Genomic DNA, 22,846 nt, shown 5'->3' on the forward strand with positions numbered 1-22,846 from the left:
ATTAAAATAAAATGAAATATTAATTACACTTATTAAAATTTTCTTAATTTTAATGATGAAATTTTGTAAATCATTTTAAATTTTAATTACTACTTTTTAATCTTACGCTTTTATAAGTATTTAGAATTAACCCACCTTGTGAAAATAATCTTGGGATCCCCCAATAATTTTGGTAAGTGATTATTCAATTTTATTGAGTTAATTTTTTTATTTTTCATTCTTATCCTTTCTTAAAATAATTTCATAAATTTAATTCGTGTATAAAAAATGAAATTACATAAATAAAATAAATAATTACAAGGTAAAACAGTGGGTTATGAAATACCTCAATTGTTGTTGGGTTTGACCCAAATCTGCTAAGCGTAAAGCTGATCCCAGTTGGGCTTGGGTGGATTCGACCGACCTGTTCATTTTTCTTCTCCAATAAAACGACGTAGTTTGGTCTTTGTATAAAATCTTAACATAACCCTAAAAGCCAACCCGTTTCTCGTTTCTTCATTTTTGCGCTCTTTTTCTCCCACTGACCCTACTCTTTCTCCTTGCTCCTTACCTTAGTCCCCGACACCTTCACCTTCGCCGGCTTAGGCCTTTCCGACGCCGGCTCCCTCTTTCCTTCCCCTTCCTCTTTTTTTCTGTTCTTCTCTTCCCCCTTCCTTCTGCCTCCAGTTTCCTTTCATTCTTCTTCTCGGGGTGCAAGGTCTCCTTCACTCTTAAAACTGTATAAATACCGCGAAAACTATCCTGTCCGTATCACCCACCTCTCTCTCTGTCTCTCCAAAAAAAAAAAAAAATTTTACTTTCTCTCTAATAATCCATTAAATCAGGTAATTGGAATTCAATAATTCCAATTTAATTTTAGTTTTGTTTGTATTCTTTAGCATTCATGTTTCTTTCTTCGGCAACAAGTGTTCTGAAAATAAATATTCTTTGCTGAATTGAATCTGGAATTGATTTATTTTGTATTTATGTGTTATTTTTTATCTGGGTGTTTTTAGTTCTTCCGAAAGGTGTTAGATTTAGTTTTAATGCGTGGTAATCATTGGTGGTTTTGAAGGGATTAGATAGATTCTAGCTTCACATTATTGGATTATGTGCTATTGGGAGCTAAAGACTCTTTTTCTCTTGGAGTGGTTTTTACTTTGCTTCCTTGCGAAGATCGTATGAATGAGATTGCTGTATCTGGGAATGTTTATCTTTCTTGTTGCATGGGAAAGTAAAATGGACTAAGACTCAATTCAATCAAGGCAGAGCGCTTGTTGGTTTTTGTGTTTTCTTACTCGTAAGTATTTTGTGTTTGTTTTAGCATATATGGGTTCTAAATCAGTTGAGTATACGATAGAGGCCTCATCCGGGGTTCAATTTTTGTGGGGTCCGTATGGATGGTTTGGAGTCGAGAAATAATGGGAAGACAGTTATTATAAATTCAAAAGACTTCTATATGACTGGACATGTGTCATTAACACACCTGTTTAGGGACAATTTTAATGTATGTTATAGATATCTTCTACCCTCTATGACATGATCATGACGCATAGATATCTGCTGCATTAATGCTTATGTTGCTGCTAGGGTGAACATGTGATGTGTGGACAACAATAATGTAACTTAAGTATGTTATTATTAGGAAATTAAGCCCATCACTTAGTTGTATTGTTTTCTAATAAATATTCATGATAATTTCATCTTTTTTATATTTGGTATTAAAATATAAAATTAACTTTTGTATTTGGTATCGATGAAAATTGTAGAAGGGAGGAAGGTGAATTTTTTGGTAGGGCAAAATAAATTGAACAAAAGAATATTACCCATAATTGAGATAAGGACTCCATTAGGTAAAATACAAGAATGGGACTCAATTAGGTACACATAAAGAAGAAATATTCAATTGGGTACGATAAAAGTATATAGGCTTAATCGCAAAACTCTTTATAATTTAACGACTTTTTTTGTTATTTAAGCCAAAAAAAAATTATTGCTAATGCGTTTTTACTCAACAGTGAACTTTTTTTCTGTTTCTTCCCTCATCGTTTCCCTCTTCCCTTAGCAGTCTCTGACCTTGCTTATTATTCTGAAGGATAGGAGAATGGAATGGGACGGCAATGAAATTGGAGAGTCCCAATATAACAATAAGGAAGAAGAAAAGGAAGAAGTAGAAGGCAAAGTGGGAGATAAAGAGGATGAAGATGATGACGAAGAAGAGGAAGAAGATGATGATTACGAGTTTAGATTCAAGAGCGGTATCAACCCATTGGAGTTTGTGGGGGAAAATGCTTCTGGTCTCCAAATTTATCAACAATTTGAGCGTCTTGAGTATGAAGCTCTGGCTGAAAAGAAGCGCAAAGCACTTGCCGACACCCACCTGTAAATTCAGCTCTTCTCCTCATCTCGACTGGTTTTAATCTTTTCCATTTAATTGTCACCTTGGTATTTCATTCTTTAAGTTTCTCCCAATTTCTGACAACAGTAGTGAAGGTCCAGCAAAGAAGGCTAGGCAAGAGGATATCTCTGAAGCAACCATGGATGAAATAATGCAAGTCATCAACTTTGGTGCTCGAAGAAAATCAAAAAAGGTACAATATTTGTTGTAAATGATCATTTTCCTTCATTTTAGTGTAACTTCATCATCAATTGTTGATAGAAGATTGATGATCTGTTCTTGCCTCTTTACTCATATTTATAATTTTGCTGTGTTTGAAGGTTGATTTCAATCTACTATATTAAAGGGCTAAGAGTCGCTAGGAACTATTCTTGTTAGCTGGGATATATCTCTTGATTCTTCAAAAAAATTGTTATAAAATAACCTGGGAGGAAAGGTTGAGGGACTTTTCACTAGTTATAATTCTAAAAATGTGCTTATCTCATATAAATCAAACTCAATGTCAACACTCTTTAAGCACTGGTTGTTTTCCAGCTCAAATTTAAGTTGTGGATGATTGCTTCACTTGCATCCTCTTTCTTGTCATGTTTTTTAGTTGGTGCACTCACAGTTGATATCATAATGCTTTTCATGACTATTAAGTGATTTCCTAATAGAGTTTTTAATCGTGTTATTTGGGGATTGCTTATCTATGAATTTGGCTCTTTGCGTGACTTCAAATTTCTGTTTCTGCATCTCATCTTATTTGCCACATATGCAGCGTAAGAAACGAGGAAGGCGAAAGGGATCAAGGAATAAATTGAGCCCTGAGATTTTGGGCATGCTCGGAGATGCTACACTTCACTATGCAAATGGCCGTTACAAGGAGGTATGCATTTAATTGATAACCACGTCTCATGCTGCAATATATTTGTTTCAGTTAAAGTAGAATAGTGTGTTCCAATCAATTTGGAATATACAATTTCCATTACTTTTTGGATCCATGTGCAATTTTCTCGCTTTGCATTGGATGTGGGAGTTTTGGTTCTAGACAGAATAATTCATTGGAAACTGGTGACAATGTTGTATGTGGGCCAGCATGATGGTCCTCGTCATGAAGCAGTTTAAACCTTAAACCTCCCCTGATGAATTATCTTGAGGCATTATCGATGTATTCTATCAATGCAATTCTTCAGTTGCGTTCTATGGAAGAATTTAGAGCATGTTTGGTTCATTGGAATGGCTATTCCCTTCCAGGTCTATTCCATATGAAGTAGCCATTCCATAGCTGGGTAATCTAGCCATGGAATGACTAATACTGATGAGGGGGCTATTCCTTAAACATCTGCAGGAGCCATTCTGAAATCACCTCCGGAATAGCTATTCTGCCCAACAAGGAGTAGCAATTTTCTTTTGTTCCAAAACTACCCTTTAAAAACAAAACAAGTCTTTTCTCATATTCTAGTTGAAACTCGACAGTGACCATCAAGATTTTTGGCTACTAAAGTCCAAGTTAGGCCATTTTTGGCACAAATCAATTGCTAGTGACCAAAAGGGAGCTGAATCTTGCATCAGCTTCTAGATCGATCGCTGGTAGCGTGAATCCAGCACATCACAGTGACCAAATGTGGTCACTTTGAGTGCTGGTCTCTCGCGGCATCCAAATCTGGTTGTGCGAATTGATAATTTGACATGTTGGTAACCAGAAAAACACCAGCTAGCTCCAATTTGTTGAGGCCTTAAAGGTCCTTGGTTGGCCAGATCTGGCCAAGCCAGTGCTGAATTTGGCACTGGAAGGTCAGATTCAGTCAGCTTGAGCAGTTCTAGGCTTGCTGGCAGTCCGATAAAGTGTCTTTGTTGGCATCAGGAAGAAAGTAAAAAAAGAGAGGACGAAAGAGGAAAATTAGCAAAAAAAAAAAATGTAATAGGAAAAGAGAAGAGAAACAAGTAAAAAAATATCTTCCACTTCATAATTTTACTTTTGGAAGAATATCACATGGCTGCCAGAAAAAAATGAAAAATACTATGGGACATTGGCGCTGTTATCTTTGGTGGGTGACATTGCAATTATGATCAAACTTGGTGTTTATGATTTTACAAAATAGAATTTTATATGCTTAATTAGACACAATAAAAGATGGAGGGCATATTTCTATTTTTGGGTAAAGTTTGAGAGTATATTTAGGTGGTAGGCCATTTTTTTTGTTAACATATGGTCTTTATTATTCTTCTCTATTGACTCTTTTCGAAATATTTTGGTTGCAGGCCATATCTGTTCTGAATGAAGTTGTTAGGCTTGCACCAAATTTGCCTGATTCATACCATACACTTGGACTTGTACATAAAGCTCTTGGTAATAATAAAATAGCTTTTGAGTTCTACATGCTAGCTGGAATTCTTAAACCAAAAGATTCATCTCTCTGGCAACAGCTTTTTACCTGGTCAATGTAAGTTGTCTGATTTGATCATTCTGCTTTTATAGTTTTCTCATTTACTGCTTTAACAAACAATGATATGACTTGTTAATGTCAAACATGACAATTAGAATAGAAGGAGAAAACAGGAGAGCAACCTAACCCGACGGTAGCCCTTCTCTTTGCAATAATATCTCAGATGCAGATGGTTTTATTCCCTTTTTGGATGCTTTGGTTTCCCTTGTGTGAATTGTATAATATTTTAAAAATAGAAATATACGTTCATTTTGACCTGGATCTCTTAAGTTCTATTATTGAAATGCATGATATGTTTTGTCCCTTCAAAAAAGAAAAACTAGTTCAAAGCTGTAAGCAAATTTACCATATGCATTATAAATGGATAACCCATGTTGTTCAGAGAGAAGGACTGTATTCTGTTCATGCTTAGGGCATTAGCTCTTGATAAGTTTATAGGCCTGAAAGAAAATCCTTCATTTCCAGGAAATAGAATCTGAGTAGTCAAAAAAAGAAATTTCATGGTCCTTTTTGACATCCTCATATTCATTGTTTTTTCAGATATGAATTATTTTCTTCCTTCATTGACTCTGAGGAAACTATGTTTTGATATGTCTTTACATGCATCCAATTTGGAACCCTTGCTTTTGAGCACCTGCTCCTTGGAAAAAAAATTTCAAGTGTCTCATTTGTTGCATATTAGACAAGAAAGCTGTACTTGATATTACTAATATGGGATAAGATCTCTTAGGAGTAAAATATGCCCAAGTTTATTGGTGTTGGCTCCTTGTCTTACAATGGGCAAAGAACATCATCTTTGTTGTCTGGTTTATCTTGAATATAAGCCTTTCAGGGATATGCACATAGGTTGTGTATAGCTAGTCAAGTGCAAACCAGCCAATTTTTTTTGAGATTAACAGCTTTAATTAAATCAACTTTGATTGGATCTAATAAATCTCAATAATTGTTAAGATAATTTTTAGTATTTCATTGCATCTTTTCTATTTTAAGTATAGGGTAAACTCCACATAGACCCCTTGTGGTATGGTATCTTCTAACATAGCACCTTGAGGTTATGTTTTTTTCCCACATAAAACCTTGTATTTTACTTCTATTCCCAGAGAGGTAAAGGTGTTAAATTTTCAGTTAGTTTTTTGTAAAAAGACAATAAAAACCTTTCTTTTATAATTCTTTTGTCTTTTGTTTGTTTAATTAAAGAAAAAAAAAAGATTTGAATGTTTTTGGGTTTCTTTTATAACTTTTCTCTCACTTTTCTCTCCTAAACTCATTCTAAGATTTGGTCTCTCTACTTATTTTTTATGAAATGAATTTTCCTTTTCTGATGAACTCGATTCATAATTGATAGACTTGGTACAATGTGATAGTGTTAATGCAAGGTCACTAGTACTTGAACTCACGACCTCTTACTGTCGACTTGAATTTTTTTTTTTTAAACAAAACCACCATAAACATCAAGCAACATCGACCCATCCTAGGCAGAAAGCTATGGAGCTACAACATCAATTCACAATGGAATATGTAACTTCTATTTTCTTCATGACTATAAAGCCAATGATCATTACACTTTGTACACTCATTTATGAGTTTCAAAAGTCCAAGGAACCAAACTCGTTCTTTTTCAATCCTAAAATTAATTTGAGTAGTGCTCCAGATGGGCCTTTAGAGGTATCTTATAAATAATGACAACGCATCAAGATTCAAAACTGTAATTCCCCTTGCCACTCTTGACTAGCTGGATATACTCAATGCCAGCAGCATCTGACCAAACCAATGGCAATCACTTCTCATGGAAGTATCAAGGACCTTGTGATATGTAGAAGCTGCTCCAATTTCTTAATGAAAATTGGGGTTACATTGGCAAAGAGCGTAACCCTCCTAGGCCTCTTACTAGCGAGAATGAGAATTTCTGTCTTCCAATTCCCCTGCCAATATCGTCTGTTTGAACTCCTCTCATAAGGATAGTCATACTCATCTGGAGGTCTTTCATAAGGGCTGCCTTTGCTTTCCCTGGGAGCTTTTCTGATTTCCTCTTCAAGATCATATTCTGACGGCTTAGCAGTATCTCTCTTCCGTCAAGGGCATTTTGTTTTCCTTATATTTAGGATATTCCTCAATCATTTCCTTAATTGTCTTTTTTCTATCTTTTTGCCTGATTTTTAATCAAAGTTCAGTGAAATCCTCCGCATGCAACACCCCTGTTTTTGTGGATAATTTAGCTAAGTGAATTTGTTTTCAAAGGGATTAATGGAGTGCTAGTTAATGTTAAACACTCAACTTATTATTCTCAATATGTGCTGAATCTATATCTAAACTTTAATTTGCTTCTGTTGATAGGATTTTACTGTTTCAGATAGAACCAAAGAATGGTGACCCCCAAAAAGGAGTGAGAAAGTGAGAGAAAAGTCATAATAAAACTCAGAAAACCTCAAATCTTTTGTTTTTTCTTTAATTAAACAAACAACAAAGAAATGAATTATAAAAGAAAGGTTCTCATTGTCTTTTTATGAAAAAACTAACTGAAAATTTAACACCTTTACCCCCCCTTTGGAAACAGAAGTAAAACACAAGGTTTTATGTGGGAAAAAAAATAACCTCAAGGTGCTCAGTGAGAAAATGCCATATCACAAGTGGTCTATGTAGAGTTTACCCTTAAGTACATTATAAATTGAAAACCTTTTATTTTTAGATCTTTTGTCTTGTGATGTTGGACATATTAGGGAAAGTCTGCCTACTTAAATTTTATGGTAGACTAGGGCTGGAAAACTAGTGACTTTAATGTTTTAATGTCTATGGTAGGATTGGAGGGTTTATGGATTAACTTGGTGATGTAGGGCAGAGATCGAATAATAAGAAGAAATCCCCAAGCTTTACACCTAGGGTTCCTTCGGTGTGACACCCAAGGTTGATTATATTAAACAATCACAAGAGTAGTATGGTTGTAAATTCTTTGATGATAATGCTCTATCTCAAAAGAGAGATTATATTGATAAATATAGACTGCTACCTTTCCTTGTCCAATAAAAGCCAACACTGCTACTGCAATAGTAGCTTTAATGTATAGTCAGATCTCAGGTAGGAAGCTATCCAATTAGAAATAGCATACTTGACAATAAAACTTTAATTAAAACCCAATAACATTAGGGAAACACAAAATAAGACTCTGGATTCAAAAGTTGCAATTTCGACCTCACCCAATAATTTATGGAAAACACAAAGTAAGATGCTAGATTAAAATTGGTAACCTGAGGATATTTGATATGCTTCATGAAAGAGGGATAAATTGAGGCTAAGTGACACACAAGGGTCAGGATAGGATACCTTTTAAGGTAAGCTGCAGGCATAGGAACTTACCAATTTGAAAATTGAAGACTAGTAGGAGTATCATTGATCAAGAAAGTGGCTGGGATTACTTCTTCACTTCTAGTTGATCACAATAGGGTGGAGAAAGCATTGGAAAGCTCAAATTTTGGCTGTAAAATCAGATTGGGTCAGATATGCCGTGCAACCACTCAAATTAATTTCAAAAAATAGATATCCAATCTGCCACTAAACGTCAAAAATGTATTGAGGGCTTTTGATCAGCAATGAAAGGTGCATTATTCAGTGGTGTTGCCTGGCCCTACTGGAAAGCTGATTTCATGGTGACGTCAGCAAGTTTTTTCTTTACTATAGTGAGGAGGATTAGAGTGGCCTCTGTTTAAAGATTATGGTTATGACACAAGAATATGACTTCACTGATACCATGCTAACATATATTCATACTAAACAATAAACTACTGTTAGACTGACATACCCTTTATGCTAATTCCTTAACATATCCAACTCTCATTTATGCTCTGATTGGCCCTGGATATTCAAACGCATTTCTCTTGGTGAAGACTGAAAAGTATAAATCTTAAAGTATAACAGGATTAACGTTTGGCAGTTTTGTGATGTGCATAAAATTTTAGGTTATAGAACAATGCTTGGGCCACTTGATATTACAAGATCTGAGAATTGGTGTAAACAAGAAGGATGGCCTGTGATAATGTAGTTATTTTAATTTAAGAAAACTACCTGAACAAAATATCAGTATTTTGCTTCCACTGATGTCCATCAGAGCTTCTCAATATATCCTGTACTAAATGATTATCCTAGAGGAAGTGAAACCAAATGAGAACTTGCTTCATATATAGTTGTTTCACTTGCTGCTTAATCCTTTATTGAATGAAAAAGACAGATTTACTATAATCTCTTACCCTTTATAAATGCAGAGAGCAAGGGAATGTTAGTCAGACCTGCTATTGTCTTTCTAAAGCAGTAACAGCAGATCCAACAGATATTAGTTTAAGATTTCATCAAGCATCACTTTATGTTGAGCTTGGAGATCATCAGAGAGCAGCTGAGTCGTATGAGCAGATTCAACGACTCTCTCCTGATAATGTTGAAGCATTGAAAAGCGGGGCTAAGGTTTCCCAGGATTTGTCCCTTAAAAGCCTTCTTTAATATAATATATTAGCAATATCATTTGTTTCCTGTTTTAAGTTTATAGAAGCCTTCTTTAATATAATATATTAGCAATATCATTTGTTTCCTGTTTTAAGTTTATAGTGGTATGTTTTTGCTTTTCATTATATTTGCTTTTGCAGCTCGTGGTGGCAGCATGGTTCAGATATGCGATTTATTCAACTTATATGTGCTATCAAAATAGAAAATATATTTTCAATAAAAAAGAAAAATTGGAATTTAAGAATCTTGAAATTAAAGAACTCTGCAGCTTCGTAGTTATTGTATATCAAGAATTTCTATTTCGTTTTCCTTTTATTAATTTGATACAATTATAGGAAAAAAAATTCTTTTGAATTGCTTTGGAGTGTACTTATGTGTGGATGTCTAAGTCAAAAGAAACTGAAATGTTTTTGAAAGAGAATGTTCTATTTTTGAAATTGAGCCATTCCCTATGAACAAGAGCCCCTACTCCCCCCGCCTTTTTATTTTTTATTTTTTATCATTTTTCCCTATTTCATAGCCTGTTCTCTATGTCTGTCTCTCACAGCACCCTTCTCTAACTCTCTCATCTCACTCTCAAGATGTTGGCTAAATGCCAAACATTTCTATAGCTACTGTCACCTTTTTTCTCTTTCTTTGGCTTTTTTTGTCCCACTCTAACCTATTCTAATAACTCCCACTCTTAGATTCCTTCCACACATACTAATGTATTCGCCTGCTGTTACTCTTATGGGGTGAGTCCCCATTTCCTTGTCCTTTAATTCTTCTTTTTGTCTCCTTTTCCTTTGTTTCATTATTTTTTAGATCTGACAATTCTCATTGTCCTTCTTCTCTCTTGTTTTTTTTTTAATTTTTTAATTTTTTTACTTCAGTTGGTTGATTAGAGATAGTTATGGTGGCATTACCATAGATGCAACTTGCAAGTGTTGGAAAGATGATTTTGTTTTTTGGGCTTAGAATGTCAATGCTACTTGGCAGTTTTGGCAGTTTTTGGGCAAGAAAAATAGGCTATGGGTTTTAGATTTTTTTGGGTGGCATATGTTACTCATTTTTGAATTATTCTTCTTGGATCTTAAGTGTGTATCTCACTTGGAGAATCAAAATCCCTAATTTTTAGTAGTATTTGGCAGATCTGGTAAAATATTAGGAAATCTTGTAAATGATCTAAAGAGCTTGAACAAAGACTGACTTAGTGAGTTTGCTAGAAGCCTAGCATAATAGGATGCAGAAATTAAACAGTGTTCTTTTACAAAACCATAAAGAGAAAACAAAGGGAACTGCTGGGATATTGTAGCTAAGGGGACACATTTCAAAGTGCAGTGGGCCTGTATAGCTTTATTATGTTATAAATGATATTGGGGATGCTCGTTAAAAAGCCACTTATATGGTTATTGCTCATGTAGCTTGGGTAATCTGTTTATGTGGTATTGGTGGGCTAAGATTTAAAGAAGGTAGGTGATTTTAGGAATTTATGGGTACGGTGCAATGTAGAACTAGAGAGTGGCATTAGGGAACACTGCCTTAATAAACCAAATGACTAATAATTTCTCTGGATCTGGGGTTGGAAATTTAAGGTGGAATGATCCGGGATAGAAGAAGCTTTTTGATGGGTAGAACTATTTGGGATTGTATAGGTATTTAGGGTATTATTGGGGCATTTAGGTTCATAAATAATATTTTGTACTTGTATTAAGGTTTAAAATGTAGCTTATTAGAACACAGTTAATTTTGGTTGCCATAGATTGGCTTATTAATTTTAGAGATTTTAATTTTTTGATTATTGAATTTTTTCTCCCTTGGCTTTATCTGTTCCTATCCTTTATTCTTCATCTCTTTCCTAAGTCCTCTGTTTCCTCCTTTTCTTTTTGATTTTCCCTTTATTTGTTGTTTCTCTCATCTCCGTTATTTTGCATTGGGGTCAGGGAGAGAGAGGGAGGTAGGGAGGCCTACAACTTTGAAATTTGAACTTTGGATTAATAGGATATAGAAATCCTAGGACTGTATGTACAAGAAAAAACCCTAGGAATTGTGAAGACTGCTATTTCTGCCTTACGATGTAAAATTGAATTAAATTTCTTAGAACTAATGCTTGAATAAAAACAAGAATATTTGATATTCTTGTATGATTTATGTCTGGATTGTCTAATTATCATTGTTTTGCCTGGATGTTCTATGATATATTAAAAATTTATTATGTGCAGAAGAGGCCAAACTTCTAAACTTAGGCTTGATAATATCCTTAAACTCTAGGAATTGTGAAAATTGCCGTTTTGCCTCTAACTTGATCATGAGTTAAAATTATGATTTGCCGCTGGCCAGTTCTGCCATGTTACATTTAATTTGATTAATTGAGAAACAATGACAACGCATTTGGCACAACATAGGGTCTCTATGAAATGCCAGATGCTGCCTCCATGGAGGTGTTCTATGTAGTTTTTCATTTTTTATCTTTTTGTCATAAACCCCCTCCCCCCACCCTTCTCCAAGTTTATGCTTTGAAAAGTTTTGTTCCTTTTTTTAATCTTCCTCTCCATGTCTGTGGAAGAGTGTGCATATATCAACTTTAGGTTCTTGTAGTCTCAACTCTCGTGACGGTTTTTGGTTCAAGTTGTTTGTATTTTTCCTCTTAACTTGAGATGTTCATTTTTGTTGCTTTATTCTGTCTCAGTTATATCAGAAATGTGGTCAAACTGAACGAGCTGTTGCTATTTTGGAGGACTATCTTCGTGGTCATCCAAGTGAAGTTGATTTGAGCGTGATTGATCTTCTTGTTGCTATGTTGATGAAAATTAATGCATATAAAAGGGCTATCTTGAAAATTGAGGAGGCCCAAATTATCTACTATTCAGAGAAAGAACTGCCTTTGAACTTGAAAATTAAAGCAGGAATATGCCATATTCACCTGGGGGATACAGAGAAGGCAAAGGTTTGTTACGTTTATATCTTAGTGTTGGTGGTTACTTTGTCTTTTTTTGGTCAATAAAATTTGTTTAAATTTTGAATGCTTCATGGGTCTGTCTCTAGCTTTATTTGTTTGATGCAGCATCAATAATATCAAAATAAAACTTAAGAATATGGAACTTTTAATTGCCAAAACCCGAGGAAAGCTCTAGACTCACAGCTCAATGTTTTGATTGTTTATCTCAAATATTTGACAATGATTTATTTATATGAGCTTCAAAAACTTAAAATTAAGTCCACATAAACAATTCGAAGCTCACATAAATAATTATATGAGCATATTTCTATCCTTCATCACATGCATTTGGAATGCATATCTTGCAACTTTGAATTCAATTCAGTCATACATACTACTTGGCACTGAATTCTCTTATTTGATTTCCAGATCTACTTCAGTGTCTTGGTATTTGGTAAATTGCATGATCATGTTGACTGGATTACTGAAGTGGCAGACACGTTTATGAGTCTTAAGCATTTTAGCTCTGCGCTGAAGTATTACCATATGTTGGAGACTCTTGATGGAGTTGATGATGTAAGGCAAACTATTTTTTCTTCATCATTCAGCTGTTTGTTTCATTTGTTAATTCTTCTGCTCTCTCTCCCCCTACGGCTTTCTTAATGGTGCATTGTCTGTATTTTTGATAATGTTAAATTCTTTAATTAATTAGTATATTGCTCTACATGTGTAGAACCAATTCTTAAGTATGAAACCTATATGCTACATGGAAGAATCAGCTTTTCTTTTTTCCGTCAGCATTGCCCAAGAGATAAATGCATCAACTTTTAATGTGGCTTACATATATACATGTGTAAAATTTTAATGTATGTATATATTTGAAATGGCCTAAGACATTTTGCAATTTATGTGTGAGGGGATCATTTGGGCTTGCCTGCCCTTGATTTGAGGATTTGATTTATCAAAACTTTACACTATCATGATGTGTTTAATGGAAATTCATTGGATGGGTGCAAATTTGAGCAACTGCTTGGATTGGGTAGCATTGAGGTTCCCAGCTCCCATCTTTCTATTCCATTTGCTTTTCTCCACTTGCATTTATTTGCTTTGATAATCAGAAGGGATGGAACCATCCATGTACATTGATAATCAAATATTTTAGCTCTAGAATCAACTTTCTTTCTTCTGTGAGGTTTTGACACTTATGCTCCTTTGCATCAGTGTCAGGGCTTGTTTGTTCTTTGACTTCTTTGTACACTGTTTTTAATTCCTTTTGTTGGTAGTCAAAGATTTGGATGGATACTTTGACAAGCAATGTTTTTTTAGCCAAAATTTTAATAGCTCTACAGGATATGATGCAATGTAAAATTACTGACCAATTGCAAGATGAAATAATATAGTAAAGCCTGCTACCTTGAAATAAATCTAAACATCGAAGGGTTTGCTGCCTAGAGATGAAGGAGTCTCTCAGTTAGTGCGTGCTTTTTAGAAGGTTAAGATTGGTGCTTGCATGCAGCTTGGAACTGGGTGCTTGTCTATGTTTGACACATTTAGTGAGCTGAGCTCATGGTTGCCATGATTTATTTAGGCTCGTGAAAAGCTTGTTTATGAGCATGTCCTACTTGAATTAATGTCAATCTTTTCCTAGGGATGAGCAATCCCTTTTTTTCTTAGTGTGAGGAGCATGTCTCATTGCACCTGGCGACCTATATGCTTATAGTGTCACAAAGTAGGCTTTCCTCCTCCATTCTCTTGGTCTTATGTGTTGCCTTGGAAAATTAGTTTTGTATACAAATTAGAAATTTTCAGAAATTCAAGAGTAAGATGTTGAGTTTGAGTCTAAGCTTGACAGGCTGGTGTCGAACAAGCTATCTGATCTAAACTTCAGGTTTCCATTTCAGCTGAAGATTGGTTAAATTTGACCATTCTAGACATAAACATGTGGTTGTATCAGCACAGTTTCTCATCACTCTGGCTGCTATTGATTTGTAGATAACTATGCTAGTTTGATAATGAAGGGTTAGATTTTGTTGCCATCTTTTGGTTGGATACATAATTGTCAGCAGAAAGTTTTATTTAGCTCAAAAATTTTCTGTCAATAATTATGAGGCTCTATATTGCTCCTCTCATGCCTGAGGTCATTTTGGTATTCAATTTTATAACAGATATGTAAAATTTTTGTGTTGCGCATTTCTTTTTCAGTTGTGTGTTTGTCTCTTTGTTTCCATGCATTTGTTTTGTGTATAAAACACTGGTTTAGTATTGGTTTCTGATTCATATTTTACAATTTTCTCAAACAGGCTAATTTGCATCTAAAAATTGCTCGTTGTTACTTATCTTTGAAAGAAAGAGGTCAAGCTATCAAGTTCTTTTACAGAGGTAAGGTGGAGCCATAATTCGAAGAAAGCAACTTTAGGCTATTCTACTTTGCCTAAGAAATAGATAAGATCCATTTAGCTAGTGCAGTCTAAGGCAGAAGGTGCGCTAAAGGCACTAGGACAAGGCACAACACGGCTGACATTGAAGAACTATCTAGCTGGAACATAAATTGAACAAAAATTGACCCTGACTTGATCTGCGTGAAACTCGACTGGACTGAACATGGACTGACTAAATGGAAAAAAGGTGTCAACTTGAAAGCTAAACCATAAAACTTTTATTCAGGATATATATTTTTGCATTTATTTAAAATCTTGCATTCAAAAAGATATTTTGTAAATGATTAATTAGAAGATAATAGATGATAATTTTTCAATTAGAGGTGGTGAAAGTTGATTAACCTGATCTGACTTGAACTATTTTATTAGGAGCTGCAAGCATTTTTGAGGTTATCATCTTTAGATTCTTAGTGCAACTCTTTCTTGAATGAAAATTTTTCAATGTAATTTTGCTTAAGATTTAATTTTTCAATGTAATTTTGCTTAAGATTTAAAAATTATGTGGAAACTGGGTTTTTGTCATTTTTTAATATGAAAACTTTATGCATGTCTTATGGAGCTTCCCACTGAAAAATCTTTTAAATAGCAAGTTCTTTCCTTCACTTTCAATTTTCATTTTGGAAAGTTGGCTGATAATGGATATTATTCAGCTCTGGACCAGCTGGAGGATGATTTTGATGCTCGTTTAGATTTGGCTTCCCTTCTTGTTGAAGATGCTAAAGAAGATGAAGCAATTTCTTTGCTGTCTTCTCCGATAAACTTAGGTACCTGTAATCTCATAATTTTGTTCCTTATTGATATACATGTAGAACAAGCATAACAGTCTTTTCCTTAATTTGTGGCTTTAGATTCCCAGAATATTGACCAGAATCCTGATAAATCTAAACCATGGTGGCTTGATGGGAAAATAAAATTGAAGCTCTGTCACATTTATAGAGCTAAGGGGATGCTAGAGAAATTTGTTGACACAATTCTCCCTTTGGTTCGCGAGTCACTTTATGTAGAGTCTCTTCAACTGAAGGTAACATTAAGAGTCTTCAGTGTCATTTAGGTTATTATCTATATGATCTCTCCCTCTCTCTCTCACCCTCAAGTTTGAGGCAGAGAAGCACAAGACCTCTAATCCTGAATCAACAAATTTTTATCTGCAAGTAGTAAACTTGACTTAATGTTCACATACAAAATTATCCTGGTTCACTTTTGCACTTGGCTGCTCGAATGTGGCAATAATTGTTGGATGTTTTCTAAGTTTTTCCTTATATTGGAGGTCAGAACTCCATATCCATGTCCATTGCCTGTGTCAGATACAGGTACTTGGAGAAAATGAAGAGTCAAGAATAACATATAGTGCAGATTTATTGTCTATATGTGTTTATTGTTCAAAATTTTGAGCTTGCTACAATTTCTTTTCATTTGGGCTACACTGGTGCTACTTTGATAGTATAATGCACTTTACTGAGTTATATGGCACAATCTAGGGCGGACAAGATATAGATAGTTATGGGTTAGCATGTCGAATGTTATTTCTTCTGCGGAAACATCATTGTTGGTACCGCATGTGTAATATGTTGAGCTCAACATGTAAGCTACTGGAGCTTAGTTATCTGGGACGCGAGAAGTGCTTTAACAAAAATTCCTATTTGTTATGCTTCCAAATAAGGCCAGATGCTAAAATTTTATGAGTTAATGGCCGTTCTTGGATCAGATTAAGGTGAAGAAAAGGCTAAGAGATAGTGTTCTATTTGAAAGAGTTAAAAAAGTTGATGATCAGCAAACTGATGGTGTATTTTGTGGGTCAAGGCCAATAGTAACTCCAGCAGATAGGTAAGTGGTAATCTTTCTCCCAATTGATGTGTTTTAAGATTCCTGGTGTGCACCTTTTTTTTTTCTATTATTTGTAATTTTGAGTTTGTTTATTTGAATTGTTGGCAATCGTGGAAAATTTTGTTTTGTCCTTTTTCTTTTTTAAATTGCACATTAGCTTTGCAAATTCTGATACCTCTTTTTTACCCCATGAAATTGAATGAAAGAGACACGGTTTATGATGTTTGATGGAAGTCTTTAATTTTCATTCAAATGTAAATTCTCTGAAAACAGATCACAGAGCACTTGAAATGATTCAAAAGTCCATTTTACAGAACAATAGCTTCAAAAGATTTTTTTTTTTTGGTCACAGATCAGAAGAGTTCAAAACAATGATTTATATTGTCTTAGTAGATCTAATGACTTCAAAATGCTCTTCATATGGCTTAAAACTACTAAAATCTCATAAGAGATTCAATATTTTGTTTCACTTGAAAACATACTTCCTAGAATGCTAGTAGATAAATATGAGTGTTTTAGGATGATTGAAACAAGTTGGGGTAGAATAGAAAGTAATCTAAATATCTACATTCAAATTGGACCAATAGATGAGTTCATTGGAAATGCTCTAAATGCTAAAAACCATGCATAAAACACTTGAAAGGGAAATAAAATGATACGGTTCACCAATAATTATGATATTTTTTTATCATTTTGGTGTCCTGAATATAAGCTAGAAAGGCTACACTCTGTATTTGAATGGCAACTGGTAAGTGGTATTTGGTAGAATTGATCTAGTCTGGGCCAAATTCTCGCATATCATATTTAGCATAAGTTTACTATTTTCTGATCAATGCTTAGGCATTCCTTCCTTTTCCCTGGCAGACTTAAATTTACTATTTTCTGATCAATTCTTTAAGAATAGGATGAAAGCATCCAGGGCAAGGAAGCTGCTACAAAGGAAAGCTGCATTGAAGGAAGAAAAAAAAGCTGCGGCAATAGCTGCAGGACTCGATTGGCAAAGTGATGATGCAAATGATGAATCTGAGGTAACCCTAATTTATATAGTTAATTTGGATGGAGTTGATTTATTTCATTTGAAAAGCACTTAAGTTCTTTTGAAATGATGAGATTGTGTGATTTTGGTCTGATATATTGGTACATACATTGTGGTTTGCAGCAAGAACCTGTTAAAGAGCCTCCTTTGCTTAATCTTCTAAGAGATGAGGAGCATCAATACCTTATCATAGATGTTAGTACATTTTATTCGTAATTTTCCTTTCATTTCTTTAATTCTTTTTTAATCTTTTTTGTAAGCTCCATAAGCTTTAACAGGCTTTCATTTCCCCTCTCAAGCTTATTATCACACCGGGGACTTATTTCAGTCATAACTTTTATCAAATGTTCTTTTTTTGTTTCCTTCTTACATCTTTGCAGTAAATTAAAGTTCTTAAAAAGAATAAATAAAACTTAATAGTCATAGTTTGTGCTCATTAGTTGTGCAAGGCATTGGCATCATTGCAAAGGTATTACGAAGCATTGGAGATCATCAAACTCACATTGAAATCGGGTCACAACATTTTGCCTGTGGAGAAGGAGGAGGAGCTTCGGTCACTTGGAGCACGTAATTTGTCTCCTTACCCAGTTTTCAGTTTTTTATTCATTTTCCCACAAATTTTTTTGGTCAACGATTTTATTTGCTTCATTATTAAGGAAATGATGTTGTCAGATTTTTCATGTATTGCTAAAGATTATATTAATTCTTACAGAAATGGCATATAACACTATGGATCCCAAGCATGGGTTTGACTGTGTTAAACACATTGTTCAGCAGCATCCATATAGTATTACTGCTTGGAACTGCTATTATAAAGTAATTTCAAGGTATTGAATTTTAGTTGTTTATCTTCTATTATATGACTTTTTACTGAGGAATAGGTTCTTCCTCTCTCTCCCTTCTTAGAAATAGCAATATCAGTAAATAGCTTGTTCTCTTCAGTTGACTGTCATTATGCTAGCACTGTTTACTGGTTATGTTTTGATCTAATTGTATGACCATTATGTGTTCGGCATTGTGATTTATGGGGATGTTTTCATTTTATAGGCAGATGTGGAATCTTGGTTTGGAATAATAGAAAATAGGAATGGCAATAGTCTATTGTTGACAGAACCCATCTGTTTTACCTGTTTGGACCTGGGACCTGCCTTGCCTTGTCCCAAAAAAATTTTATACATTACATTTAAGAATATATTCTCGTTTGTTATGTACTAAAATGTCTTAAAATATTACAAAAATACCATGTGTGTTTGTATGTTTGCATGTGCATGTGTTCTCAAATTTTAACATAATCATTGTCTGCTACCTTTCCCACCTACTTGGAAGTTTCTTCATTTTTCCTTTGAGCTTGAGCACAACTTGTAACTTTGAGGAACAAAACTTGGCTCAAGATTGACCAATCATCTTTCACAATTTGTTCAGCTTAAGAAATATATATAGATACTACTTTATCTCACTCTAGTTAGTCTGGTTATTATATGGTTAGAACAAAATTGCAAAATTGTACTTTATGTATTTATGACTAATATTTGAAATATATTTAAGAATAGAAAGTTCAATTAGGCTTGTAAGCCACTCGAGACAAGGTTTGGCTCCATTTACTAATCCTACTACTCATGCTCTTCAACATAATGTCAAGTCAAACTCAAATATTTAACATATTGAGCTCGAGTACTTTAAGTCAATGACACTGAGATGCCCATCCAACTTTTAGTTACATTTTTTTTTCTTTACATCACATTTTTTTTAATTACACTTTCAGAAATATAACTCACTTGCAACCCCTGTTGTGCCAACACTCCATTTTTCTTCAATCACATGTGTTGGACATATATCTGATGCCTTAAACTGGGCTATGAGTGTGAGTATGACCATCCAAATAAAAGAGAAATTTGGAAAATATTGAATCCTCATATGTTCATGCACCCATGTCCAATATCGAAAGTAGAGTTTTAGAGCAACATTGGTTGCCATGTGTTTGGGACAACATGTAGTCCTAGTAAAATTGAACTCGAACCATCATGAAATTCCTTTTGGAATTTGGTACCTATTTAGTTGCAACTTTAATTCACTTCAGATAATGAGATGTTGAATCACTATTATGATCTTTTTTAGCTTTTGTTATTCTTCATTGTTTTATTTTCATTATATAGAAAGTTAATTTGCCATGTTGACTTGCGCTGATGTCACTCTAACTAATAGCATGTTTGTCATTTTAATACTTGTCCTTTCCAAGTTAATTTCTAGGTGTTAATTATTGGTTTACTTGTGCTATTTTAGATTGGGAAAAAGTTATTCCAAGCATTCTAAGTTTCTACGTTCTATGCGAGTCAAATACAAAGATTGTGTACCATCCATTGTCATCTCTGGTCATCAGTTTACTGTGGGTTGTCAGCATCAAGATGCTGCTCGAGAATACCTTGAAGCTTATAGAGTTCTACCGGAAAATCCCTTAATTAATTTGTGTGTGGGTATGGTTTTCTCCCTTCTTTCAGAATCATGCCTCCGATAATTTTATATTTACATCTTATCAAGTTTTTTTCATTTAAATCATTTTTATTTTCCTTTTTAATTGTTTTACCTTGCAGGGACTGCCTTAATCAACTTAACCCTTGGATTTAGACTTCAAAACAAGCATCAGTGTCTTGCGCAAGGTTTATCATTCCTCTATAACAACTTGCGGCTTTGTGGAAGTAGCCAGGTTGGTTTTCTTCTCATATTATGTCATAATTTTCTCTATTTTGCTTATCATTCTTTAATATGAGAGAGAGAGAGAGCATGAACATATATAAAGATGGCATTCCCCTCTAAAGTAATATTCTATGGAAGACATCCTTAAATATAGTAATAATATGTCTTTTTTAACTTTAGAGTGATTATATCAATAGTAAATTTCACCTGCACCTCTTGTGGTTTTAACTTTTCTTATACAGCATTCATGATTCTTTTTCCTCAATTAACATCCCATGGTTAATTTCCATTTTTAGAGGGGTTACACCATTAATTTTACCTAGAAAAATTATCAAAGTACTTTAAGGGGTCATTTGGCTTGAGGTTTTGGAATATTACCATTGGAATAGGATTCTTGAGTATCTTACTATGGAATCAAATATGTGTAGGCATTAGAGGTAATAAATTTCTCCATTGTTTAGTTCATTCAGTATATTAGTGGGCATATTAGATTATTGTATTTGGTTTGGTGATAAAAATTCTTGGGAAAGATCATGGTGATTGTGGTGATTTGACAAATATTTAAAAATACCCATGCACTTAAATTTTTTATATTTTTAAGCAACAATCTATGCAACGCCCATCATTCTTTTTTCCCTTAATAAACCATTATAAACATATACTAAATTTACATTTTTTGATTTTGACATTATAATAATTTTAACATAGTTTAAAATCAACATAAAGAGAGAAAATAGTTTTACATAATATATACTAAATTCCCATACGGCATAATCACATTTGTTTAAATTTTTGAATCTTTGAAAATGTGAAAAAAGAACAAAAATAGAAGTTCTAATTCTAGAAAATAATTCTCCTTTTTTTTCTGACTTTTTTCAAAAATTCCGCTTTGTGCTTCTGTATAATTTCCTTGCAGCATGAACATGCTAGGTAATTAGTTTGAATAAGAAAACTAGAATAACACAATCTTATTTCACCAAGTCAAGTTATAGTACATCTTATGGTTCTATTGAATAACACAATCTTATTTCATCAAGTCAAGTTGTAGGACACCTTATGATTCATATTAAATCAAGTCAAGGTAAAGAACATCCTAGATTTACCTAATCTACATGGACATGCTTCTTTATATACATATATATATAAGATGTAGATTAATCGTATTTCTCTATCTGGTACAATGTTGGGGATGGGGAATCTAATACTCGCCACCTCTCCAAACCTGATTTTTTAGTGTTTATGCATATTTTAAACAATATTTTTTCATATTTAGGTTATTATTTAACGTATATATTTTCATATTTAAAAAATATAACATAATGGGGAAAAGGTGGAAATCCTTGTACTTGAAAAGAAAAGTCAGGAGATGATTTTTTGAGTGTAACTGGTCTATGGCACTGCCCTACACTTGAAATACTAGTATTAATGATAGTAAACCAGGGACTAATATTTTCCCATGCTAGTGGAAGTCCTAGTTTTTTTTACCTTCATTGCTTAGAGAATTAAGTTGTTGGGTTGGGGTTGGCTGGCTTTGGCAGGAAAATGCTAGTGAAAGAAATTGTCAAGGATGTTAGTCCGTCTCTACTTGGCTGCAGGCTCGTTTACAAACATTTGTATAACTGCTTCTAACTTCAGCATTACAAAAAACCTAAATTTTTTTTTCGGTTTTTTTCTTCTTTTACAACAAAGGTGCAAATCTAAATTGTATGAATGTTTCTAGTTTAGGCCCTAGCTCATGCGGTACAGCAGTGTACTGGGGATTGGAAAGGGTCAGGCATAGATTGGGATCCTGCTAAAATGTTTACAAAGTTATGCGGTCTATCACACTGCAATTTGGCCATTGAGATGCATGTCAATCGAAGATTGCCCCTGGTGTGGCAATAGATGACAAACTTGAATCTAACAATAAAGCTAGATGGTTGATCCATTTCTTGCTATACTCATGTCTTAGCATTACATGAGCAATCTTTTAAAGTAAACTGCCAAATTTACTTGTCTTGCTATGTATATTCTGAACTGTGTTTTGCTTTATGTCGCGTGGTTTCTGTCAGTTTAAGAAACAAACATATACTATACTACATAGCATATATCAACAACAGAAAAACTTGTTGGAATCTAACAAGCATCCATGCAAATTTTTGGAATTCATTCATTAAGTAAATCATCACATTAATTGTGCACAAATTTTTGTGTAGGAAGCATTGTACAACATTGCTCGGGCTTTCCATCATGTTGGACTTGTCACTTTGGCAGCCTCGTATTACTGGAAGGTGCTTGCAATTAGTGAGAAAGATTATCCCATCCCAAAACTTCCCAATGAGAATTGGGATGTGGCAGAGAATCAGAATCATGGTTATTGTGATCTTCGGAGAGAAGCAGCTTTCAATTTGCATTTAATCTATAAAAGAAGTGGAGCATTGGATTTAGCTAGGCAGGTCTTGAGAGACCACTGCACTCTCGATTAATCTTACTGTCTAAAGTTATGCACAGAACATGTTGATATATTTATTTGCCTATATGCAATTGTAAGGAATTTGTTGTTCTTTTTCTTATCAATTTCTTTATTTTTGGAGTAAATATGACTCAAAGAAAAGGGAAGTTATGCAATTCAGGCCAAAACTCAGACTTGGAATGAACTTTTATTGA

The 22,846-nt window shown here is 34.1% G+C and overlaps 1 protein-coding gene across 4 annotated transcripts; it reads left to right on the forward strand.

Moving 5' to 3' along the window:
• On the forward strand, window positions 496-22,836 carry LOC18592802 (general transcription factor 3C polypeptide 3). Of its 4 annotated transcripts, none has more exons than XM_007019699.2 (19): window positions 496-824; window positions 2,075-2,361; window positions 2,465-2,570; window positions 3,138-3,245; window positions 4,622-4,803; window positions 9,060-9,255; window positions 11,963-12,220; window positions 12,641-12,787; window positions 14,512-14,590; window positions 15,300-15,413; window positions 15,498-15,670; window positions 16,355-16,473; window positions 17,378-17,501; window positions 17,633-17,704; window positions 17,950-18,076; window positions 18,222-18,336; window positions 19,790-19,980; window positions 20,098-20,210; window positions 22,396-22,836. In XM_007019699.2, the coding sequence occupies exons 2-19, from the start codon at window positions 2,084-2,086 to the stop codon at window positions 22,663-22,665; spliced, it is 2,772 nt and encodes a 923-aa protein (XP_007019761.2). In that variant the 5' UTR covers window positions 496-824; window positions 2,075-2,083; the 3' UTR covers window positions 22,666-22,836. The 4 variants fall into 4 exon arrangements, 3 of the variants coding, with proteins under 3 accessions (XP_007019761.2, XP_007019759.2, XP_017981332.1); XM_007019697.2 differs by having other exon boundaries at window positions 2,080-2,361; XM_018125843.1 differs by lacking the exons at window positions 496-824; window positions 22,396-22,836 and adding an exon at window positions 21,926-22,166 and having other exon boundaries at window positions 1,967-2,361.

This window comes from Theobroma cacao, chromosome 8, assembly GCF_000208745.1.
Source record: "Theobroma cacao cultivar B97-61/B2 chromosome 8, Criollo_cocoa_genome_V2, whole genome shotgun sequence".
In the NCBI taxonomy this organism is placed as follows: Eukaryota; Viridiplantae; Streptophyta; class Magnoliopsida; order Malvales; family Malvaceae; genus Theobroma; species Theobroma cacao.